This window comes from Bison bison, unplaced genomic scaffold, assembly GCF_000754665.1.
Source record: "Bison bison bison isolate TAMUID 2011002044 unplaced genomic scaffold, Bison_UMD1.0 scf7180017864492, whole genome shotgun sequence".
NCBI classification, from domain to species: domain Eukaryota; kingdom Metazoa; phylum Chordata; class Mammalia; order Artiodactyla; family Bovidae; genus Bison; species Bison bison.
Window position 1 is genome coordinate 2,086,259 of NW_011495051.1, and position 10,030 is coordinate 2,096,288.

The 10,030-nt window shown below is 48.4% G+C and overlaps 1 protein-coding gene across 1 annotated transcript in view; it reads right to left on the bottom strand.

Moving 5' to 3' along the window:
• Positions 1–6,135, bottom strand: part of SLC39A3 (solute carrier family 39 (zinc transporter), member 3) — a 6,831-nt gene extending 696 nt beyond the window's left edge. The window contains exons 1-5 of the mRNA XM_010828434.1: positions 6,044–6,135; positions 5,670–5,948; positions 5,368–5,492; positions 4,275–4,607; positions 2–448 (exon numbers count right to left, since the gene is read on the bottom strand). Of these exons, the coding sequence (XP_010826736.1) occupies positions 2–448; positions 4,275–4,484 (657 nt within the window). The 5' untranslated portion in view covers positions 4,485–4,607; positions 5,368–5,492; positions 5,670–5,948; positions 6,044–6,135. The remainder of the gene's footprint in view (position 1; positions 449–4,274; positions 4,608–5,367; positions 5,493–5,669; positions 5,949–6,043) is intronic.
• Positions 6,136–10,030: the final 3,895 nt, after the last annotated feature.

The window sequence follows — 10,030 nt, forward strand, 5'->3', positions numbered from 1 at the left end:
CCATGTTGATGCCCAGGGCCACGGCCACCAGCGTCTCGTGGATGGCCACTCCCACGAACAGGCTCACCACCTTCTCCCCTTCCTCCTGCAGGCCCAGGGCCAGGCCCTCGAAGACCGAGTGGGCCGACAGGGCAAAGACCAGGCTGAGGAGCCGCAGCGGGCTGGAGCGCGACAGCTCCTGAACGCTCAGGCCGTGGCTGTGCCCATGTGGCTCCGCGTAGAGTGCATGGCCCCGTGGGCCGCCCATGAAGGGGCTCTCATACTCCGAGTCGCTGCCAGCATCTGAGCTGGCATTGAATGTCTCCAGGTCGATGAAGGCTGGCCTCTCCTTGCGGAAGGTCAGCACCAGCTGCTCCAAGAAGACAGTCATGAAGAAGCCCAACAGCATGATGGTCTCAGCCAGCGGGTAGTCGGTGCTGATGTGCGCGAGAGTCAGGACTTCCTGGAGCTGGAGCGGAGGGTGCCAGGGGGAAAGGATGGGAGAGGTTCAGAGGCCAGAGGCTGTGACCCCACTGCCCACACAACAGGTTCACCAGATATGACCATTCAATTAACAGAAATACCCACTTCATACAGGTTTTAAAAGGGGGAGGGGACAGTGACTCATCCTCGATGGATTGAAAAAAAAATCTATTAGAAAGGGAATAGGGCTCACGCCACTTCCACTCTGTTGACCAACTTGCAAATGGTGTAGAGACTTCCCTGATGGCCTGGTAGTTAAGAATCTGACTGCCAATGCAGGAGGACATAGGTTCGATCCCTGATCCAGGAAGATTCCACATGCCTTGAGGCAACTAAGCCCCTGGGCCACAACTACTGAAGCTGTGCTCTGCAACAAGAGAAACCACCTCAGTAAGAAGCCCAGAAGACCTAGCATGGCCAAAAATTAGTAAATAAATAAATAGTAGTTAAAAAAAAAAAAAGAATCCATGCTTCCACAGCAGGGGGCATGAATTCGATTCCTGCTGGAGAAACCAAGATTCCGCATGCTGCTCGGTGTGGCCAAAAAAATAAAAAATAAAAGCAACCATTTGATACCCTTTAAGATATTCTTCCTTTCTGTACTCCTCCAGCCTTCTACAGGTAGCTTCTAAAACAAGCAAACAGACAAATATTTAAAAAAATAAAATAGTGTAGTGTGCTAAAGATATGTCCACCAGGAACTTCAGAAAGTGATCTCATTTGGAAGAAGGGTCTTTGCAGACATAACTGAGGTGCAACAGGCTGAGCTGTGTCCCTGACAAACAGAAACTTTTATGTGAAAGTCTCCCAACCCCTAGTGCCTCAAGTGTGTGTGTGTGAGTCCTAAGTCGTGTCCAATTCTTTCTAATCCCATGGACTGTAGCCCACCAGGCTCCTCTGTCCATGGGATTTCCCAGGCAAGAATACTGGAGTGGGTTGCCATTCTCTTCTCCAGGGGATCTTCCTGACCCAGGGGTTGAACCCAGATCTCCCACATTGCAGGCAGACTCTTAAGCCTGGTGCCTCAAAACCAACCCTATTTGGAGGAAAGGTCTTTAAATAGGAGATTCAGTTAAAAGAAAGCTGTTGGGGCAGCCCTAAGCCACTAGGTGGTGTCCTAACAGGAAGAAGAAGAGCCATCCTGTGAAGAGGCTGCAAGAGATGGCTGTCTGCAAGGCAGGGAGGGAGGTCACAGGAGGCCCCACCCTGCCAGCACCTTGATCTCAGACTTGTGGCCTCCAGCCCTAGAAGAGAGTAAGTGTCTGTTGTTCACGCCCCCCATCTCTGATCTTCTGTCATGGTCACCCCAGGAAACTCATTCATAAGATAAGGATCTTGAGATGACATCTTCCCGGATAAGGATGGGGCCTGAATCCAATGACAGGTGTCCTTCTGAGAGAGAAAAGGAGACACACAAAGAGACACACAGGGAGAGGCCATGTGATGATGGAGGCAGAGATGGCGTGATGCTTGCAAAGGGCCAGGGACACCAGGGACTGCAGACGATTCCCACAAGCCAGGAGGGACACGGGATAGACTCACTCTCATGGCCTCAGAAGGACCCAGACCACTGACCCCTTGGTCTTGGACTTCTGGCCTCCAGATCATGACATCAGTCGGGCCTTCTGGCCCTGATGCCTCCATGGGTTTGCTTCCAAATGACTCAGAGGCTATTTCTGGGGGCCCCCGTCACTCTACCCTCTTGGGTGAAGGTGCTGAGAACCAACAAGAGGCTTGCCAGCACATCTGGCTGTCCTCACCAGACCCCTTGAGCCAGTACCATCCAATACCTTCCAGATGATGGAATGTTCTCTGTCTATGCTGTCTGACATGGAACCAACCAGCCACACATGGCCCTTGAGGACTTGAAATGTGGCTGGTGCAACTGAGGACTGGCCTGTTGAATTGTGTTCAATTTCAATTCACTGAAACCTGACCAGCTGGAATGGTCCAGGTCCATGGCGGCCACACTGGACCATGAAGTGGGAGCTCTGATGGGGGCTGGCAGGTGGCCAGGAGGAGGGGCCTGGCCCACTGAGGTGTTGGGGAGTCTGGGGCAGGGGTGCGGCACAGGAGTGGTTCTGGGAGGACTGTGAGAGGGCCCTGTGCGCTGGAGAGGAACAGGGAGGGGCAAGGCCATTACAGTAGTCCAGGCTGGTGGTGACACTGTCAGAATGCAGGAAGGGGGTGCAGAGTACACCAGAGAAGACTCAGATCTCATCCTCACTGATGCCAAGTGCACAAGTTTCCCATGCTCTGTAATGGAGGAACACAAGCTTAGAAGTGCAAAACACTGCCCAGCCCTCAATGTCAGCAGTCCAGGCACAGGATGGGACTTGTAGATAAAAGCAAAAGGCACAGTGAGGAAGCCCATGTGGCCAGGGACTGCGGGTGGCTCCCAGCCAAGAGCTCGGGAGGAACTGTGCCCCAGTTCAACAATCAGGAAGGAACTGAACTATGTCTCACAACCACGTGAGCTCAGATGCCAACCTGTCACCAGCTGAACCTTGGGATGAGACCACAGCCCAGCAGATACCTCTACTGCTGCCTCATGAAAGCCAGCAGCCAAGTTGTTACCCAGACTCCTGACCCACAGAAACTGTGGTCTTAAAATATATGCTGTTTTAAGATGCTAAGTTTGTAATAATTTGTTATGCAGCAAACATCTGACTGATACAGGAGTTGAAAAGAGGCCACAATTGTCAGCTTCAGGACAAAGTGCACATGCCTAGTGCAAGTGGTCTGGTCAAGTAACGACTGATGAGCCTACCATCTGGGAACCCCAGGTCTTGTTCAAACCCCTTGTTTACCAGGTAAGACCCAGAAAGGAAAAGCAACCAGCTCATGGTCACAGAGTAAGTTCATTTTCTACTTCCCCTCACCCTTATAGTGTCAAGGTCCCTAAGCTTGGTATCAGGGTTGAAAAGCACCAGAGATGGGGGAGGGGCAAGATAAGGGTAGGGGATTAAGAGGTATAAACTATTATGTATAAAATAGGAACTTCCCGAATGGTCCAACGGTTGAAACCCTGAGCTCCCAATGCAGGGGGCCTGGCTTTGATCCCTGATAGGGGAACTAGATCCCACATGTCACAACCAAAAGTCCAAATTGCCACAACTAAGAGTTTGCAACTAAAGATTCCACACACCACAAAGAAGATTGTGCATGTAACAGTGAAGATCCCATGTGCCACAACTAAGACATGGTGCAGCCAAAAAAATAAAGACTAAAAAGATTAAATAGGATACAAAGATGTATTATACAGCATGGGGAATATAGCAATAGCTTCTAATAACTATGAAGAAAGTGAAAGTGAAAGTTGCTTAGTTGTGTCTGACTCTTTGCAACCCCATGGACTATACAGTCCATGGAATTCTCCCCAGGCCAGAATACTGGAGTGTGTAGCTGTTCTTTTCTCTAGGGGATCTTCCCAACCCAAGGATCCAACCTAGGTCTTTCACATTGCAGGCGGATTATTTACCAGCTGAGCCACTAGGGAAACCCAAGAATGCTGGAGTGGGTAGCCTATCCTTTCTCCAGCGGATCTTCCTGACCCAGGAATCAAACCAGGGTCTCCTGCATTGTAGGCAGATTCTCTACCAGCTGAGCTACCAGGGAAGCCCTTTAATAACTATAAATGGAGTATAACCTTTATAAAATTGTGAATCCCTATGTTGCATACCTGAAACTGACAAAATATTGTATATCAACTATATCTCGGTTTAAAAAAAAAAAATGGAAGAAAGAAAAGCAGCAGAGACGCTTGGCCATAAGGTGCCATGGGCCACTACTGCCAGCCCAAGGAGCCTTACCTTTTCCCTCACAGCCGGCAATAAAGCATTGAAACATGTGGCCAGAAAGACCCCACCGCCAAAGGTGTTGCAGAGCGAGAGGATCTTTTTCGAGCGGTGGGCCTTCTCAAAGTCCATCTCGATGATCTTCACGGGGAGCAGGGAGCCAAGCAGCATGAAGAAGAACATGCCCACCATGCAGAGGATTTTGGCCACCAACAGCTTCACCATGGTGGCGTCCCCCGGCTGCTCTGGTCGCCGCCTGGCCAAACCATGTGTGGGAGCACACTCCCGTCCCACAATGCGCTAGGGGGTCCAACCACGCAGCTGGGGGCTCATGCCTCAGTCCAGCCTCTGTGAATGTCAGGGGAAACTGCATCAGCTGTTGGACTGGTCCTCTGACCAGCTCAAGAAACCAAGCCCATCACCCCCAGTATTTCTACCCACTCCAGGCCTAGCACGCATCATTGTCTCCTGCAGAAAATTTTCCACAGCTACGCTGTCCAGTATGGCAGTCACTAGACGCATGTGTCTGTGTAAGTTAATTAAATAAAATGCAGAAATAGGGACTTCCCTGCTGGCCCAGTGGCTAAGACTCCACTGCAGGGACTAAGACTAAGGTTAAGACTCCCCAGTGCAGGGGACCCAGGTTCAATCCCTGGTCAGGGAACTAGATCCCACATGCCTACCCTAAGACCCAGTGTAGGCAAAAAAAATATATATATAAACATTTAAATAATATTCAGTAGAATTCAGCTTCTCAGTCACACTAACCATATTAAAAGTGTCCAATAGGCACCTGAGTCTAGCAGTCGCCATACTGGACAGCAAAGAGAACACTTCCATCATTGTACAATGTTCTGGGTCCCCTCGCCCTTATGTAAAATCCAACAGCTTTACCCTGAAACAAAGGTTCTGCACCGCCTCCCTTCACTGGCCTTTGTGGTCCCTGACTGTGGCAAGCCTGCTCCCACCTCAGGGCCTTTGCACCTGTTGCTCTCTTCCCCAGGCCACTTTCCCCTAACCTTCCAGTAATGCTTGTCTTTCAGATCGCTGCCTCCAGGACCCCTTGAGGGGGCCTCCCCCTGCCCTAAATGGTACCGCCAGTACCCACCTCAAGGCTCCAAGCAGAACCGATGCTCAGTATCAGTTGGCTGAATAAACGGATGAGCTGAAGCATGTGGACCTCTTTATGGGACTTGATGAGCCAAACTGAAATCGATCTCGCCCTAAACAGATCTGAAAATGTCACCATTAATACAAGAGACTGCGGCTGCTCCCCAACCTCTCAGTTCTCACTGCCCGCGTCCCCTAATCAGTTCAGATGCCACCAGGGGGGAAATATCTCACACCCCGTCCCTAGGCATCACTGGTGTTACAGGAAACTACATAAAATCCTCGAATGTCCTTACTCACCTTGGGCTGCGACTTCCACAGGATCCAGGAGTCTGTCTTCCCCAGTCCGAAGCCAGATACACAGTAGGCGCCCAATAAATACCTGCCGAGGATCAGGATGCCCCAGGCTGCAGCGTTGAGGTGAGTGTGGCCTGGACGCCCTCAACCCGGGGGCTAATGGGGCTAGGCAGAGGGGACGGTCTCATTCATTCATCCTTTCACTCAGCATTTATTGAGCACCATCTGTGTACCCAGCGCTGCATCCGGCGCCCAGCTCGACAGGAGACAAGTCGCGCTCCGCTGGGGAAACCGTACGCAAATCAAAGGAGGGGCCTCGGCTAACGGGCAGAAGAGCCCGCCTGGCCCCGAGCCGCCCAGGCCCAGCCCGCACGTACCTCCGTCGGGTCCTCGCCCGCCCACCAGAGCCGTCTGCCGCTCAACTGCCGGGCGGTGTCGACCCTTCTGCGGGGCTCCTGGCCGAGCCGTAGCTCGGCGCGCCGCTGCCCACGCCCCGCCCACACCTCTGACCACTGGCCACCCCAAGCGCCGCGGGCCACGTTCTCCACGCCATTGGCTGTTACAGTTGCCACTCAAACTGCGACTCCACCTCTCCTACTGGCAAGGGAAAGTAGTTTCCTCCCACTGAGCGGCGGGTACTGCCACAGGGCGGCTCCGGTGGGAAACTCAGACCTTAGAGGAAGGGTTCCAGAAGTATTTGGCTTCCAGAGCTGTCCAGGGGCTCCTGGTGCTGAATCCCGTTCGGGTAGAGGCTTGGCCGTTGTCAGGAAAGGATTTACTACGAGTGACTGTCCCTTTCGGAGCGTCCTGGCTGCTGATGCCCTTCCTGTCGGCTTAAGAAGCAGATTTATCCCTTCAACATCTCTGCTTCCTATGTGCCAGAATATTTTCTTGGAGAACTTCTGTCAACAAAACAAAGCTCTCTCCCCTTTTGGAGCTTACGTTCTAAGAGACATAAAATAATCGATAAACATAATAAGTAATAAAATTGTATCAGAAGGTGACAAGTGCTCTGGAGTAATAGAGCCCAGAGAGGGTTATCAAGAGTGTTGGGAGGTGGTTTGGGATATATACACACACACTACTATATATGATAGATAACCAACAGCACCTACTGTATGGCACAGGGAACTCTACTCAGCATTCTGTGATAACCTATATGAGAAAGGAATCTTAAAAAAGAATGAATATCTTATGTACACCTGTGGTTAATTCATGTCGATATATGAAAGAAAAACTGATACTGTAAACCAATCATCAATCAATTAAAAATAAACAAACACTTTTTTAAAAGCATGAATGTATGTATATGTATAACTGAGGCATTTTTCTGTAGACCTGAAACAAACACAACATTGTAAATCAACTTTACTCCAATAAAATTAAAATATATTTAAAAATAAAGTGCTGGGTGGTGAATTGCTATTTTGAGGTTTTTTTGTTTGATTGTTTTAGGATATATAACCAGGAGTGAATTTGCTGGGACAAATGGATAGTTTTTAGACAAGAAGAAGGAGACTTAAAAAAAATATCTTGATATTAGCCCCCCAAAAGCAACCAGACTTAAGAAAGAAGAGACTGTATTCATTTGTTAACTAAAATCTTATTGTCAGCCTACCATGAGCCAGGCATGGGAGAGTTACTAAGAATAAAATGGAGAATGCTACAATATGGATAAATCTTAATGCATTAGGCTAATTGAAATAAGACAGTCACAAAAGGATAAATACTGTATAATTCCACTCACGGGAGGTCCTAGAGGAGTCAAATCCATAGAGACAGGAAGTAGATGGTGGGACCAGAGGCCGGGGGAGGTTGGGGGGTCAGTGTTTCATGGAGACAGAGTTTCAGTTTGGGAAAAGAAGAAAGTCCTGGAGATTATGGTGGCTGTACAACAATGTGAATGTGCTTAATGCCACTGGGCTGTGTACTTTAAAATGGTGAAAATGCTAAATTTAATGTTATGCGTATCTCACCATAGGGGCTTCTCAGGTTGCTCAGTGGTAAAGAATCTACCTACCAATGTAGGAGACACAGGAGATGCTGGTTCCATCCCTATGTCAGGAAGATCCCCTGAAGGAGGAAATGGCAACCCACTCCAGTGGGTTGAAAATTCCATGGACAGAAGAACCTTGCAGGCAACAGCCCTTGGGATTGCAAAGAGTCAGGCACAATTGAGTGAGTTAGCACAGAGGCAGACTTAATAGGCAGACCTCTAAGATGATTCCAAATGACTCCTACATCCTAGGAGTCACATCCTTGTATAATCTTCCCTTCTCCATCTTAGGGTACACCCAGTGACTTGATTCCAATGAAGAGAATATTGTCAAGTGATGCGATGTCATTTTCATGATTAGGTTTCAGAAGACTGACTTCTGTCTTCCTAGCACAACTCTCTCTATTGCATTTTCAGCTTGCTTTTTTTTTTTTTTTTTTTTTGAGGGCAGGGTGCTGCGCCATGCAGCTGTAGAAACTTAGTCCTTCCACCAAGGATTGAACTCTGGCCTTCAGCAGTGAGAACATGGAGTTCTAATCGTGGGACCACCAGGAAATTCCTTCAGCTTGTATGTTTTGTTAAAGCAAGTTGCGATGCTGAAGAGGCCCACACTGCAAGAAACTGAGAGTGACCTCTAGCCCAACAGCTGAGATCTTTGGCACAAGAGCCTGCAGGGAACTGAATACTGCCAACAACCATGTGTGATCTCAGAGCAGGGTCCTGCTCTTGTTGGGCATTCATAGGGCTCATGCCCAGTGGACACTTCGGTTACAACCTTTGAGAGATCCTGAGCTGAGGACTCAGCTAGGTGAACCTGGCTTCCTAACCCACAGAAACTGAGTTAATAAACCTTGTTGTGGTAAGCCACTAAGTTTTGGGGTAATTTTTTATGCAGCAAAAGATAACAATACATATGTATAAAGGGAAAACTGTAGATTGTACTAAGAATTATTCAGAAAAAAAAAAGAGTTCTGCATTAACCAAATAAAGAGTGGTGAGGAGTAGCAGGGGGAGACAGAATGTTTGATGTGAAAGTAAAAAAGAGGACTTCTGTGGCAGTCCAAGGGCTAAGACTCCATCAGGAGGCATGGGTTTGATCCTTGGTTAGGGAACTAAGACCCCACATGCCACATGGCAAAAAAAAAAAAAAAAGCTGGCCACATTGGGGAAACTGAAAAACCAGGCTGGCTGGATGCTGGTGAGTGATGAGGAGAGCTGAAGGTCAGTCCCAGAAGCCATGTTAAAGCATTTGGCTTTCCCCATCAATGCACTGTGATTCGGTGATGAAAACTCATTGAGAAATTCTAAGCTGGGGAGGGCTTCCCAGGTGACACTAGTGGTAAAGAATGTAGGAGACACAAGAGCCACAGTTTTAACCCCTGGGTGGGAAAGATCCCCTGGCATAGGAAATGGCACCCCACTCCAGTATTCTTGCCTGGAAAATCCCATGGGCATACTAGCCTTGTGGTCTACAGCCCATGGGGCCACAAAGAGTTGGACACAACTGAGCAACTAAGCACAAGCAGGAGAAGCTTGTGATCCAACTGACATTTTATATTGATTTTGAGACCTATGTCCACACTTCGGTTGAAGCCTTTGAGAGATCCTGAACTTTGAGCACTCAGCTAAGTGAACCTGGATTCCTGATCCACAGAAAGACAGAATTGTAAAGGGAACAAGTGAAGGCAGGGAGACCAGTGGAGGAATTTGAGGAAGAGCCGATGCTGGGTTATTTTTATTTCTTTATTTTTGGCTGCGTTGTGTGGCATGTGGGATCTTAGTCCCCTGACCAGGGATCAAGCCCGTGCCTCCTGCAGCGGAAGCTCGGAGTCTTAACAACAGGATCACCAGGGAAGTCCCAAGAACTGATGCTAGTTTACACAAGGGCATTGACAAGGGAGATGCAGGGAAGTGGATGAATCTGAAAACCATCTTGGAGAGTGAACTGACAGGACTTGGCTTTGATGCTGGTTTGTCTGTGGGTTGTGGGAGTAGGAGGTGTTGAGGATGACTTGTAGTTTTCTAGTTTGAGCAGTTAGATAGATCTCAGTGGTATTCACTAAAATAGGAAAGACTGGAGGAGGCACAGACATTGGAGGTGTCAGAAGACTAAGTTTGGCTTTGCAGAGTTTAAGTATGACAAGTCTATAAGTTCTTAACGTTTAATGCCACTTTCTGCCTCTATGGAATTTGCTTCATGACAAACATGCAATATATGGTAGCTATTTTTTTTTTAATGAAGCATAGTTTATTTACAATGGTCTGCCAATTTTTGCTATACAGCAAATGACTGAGCTATATATATTCAATATATATATACATTCTTCTTCATATTCTTTTCCATTATGGTTTATCACATGATGTTGAA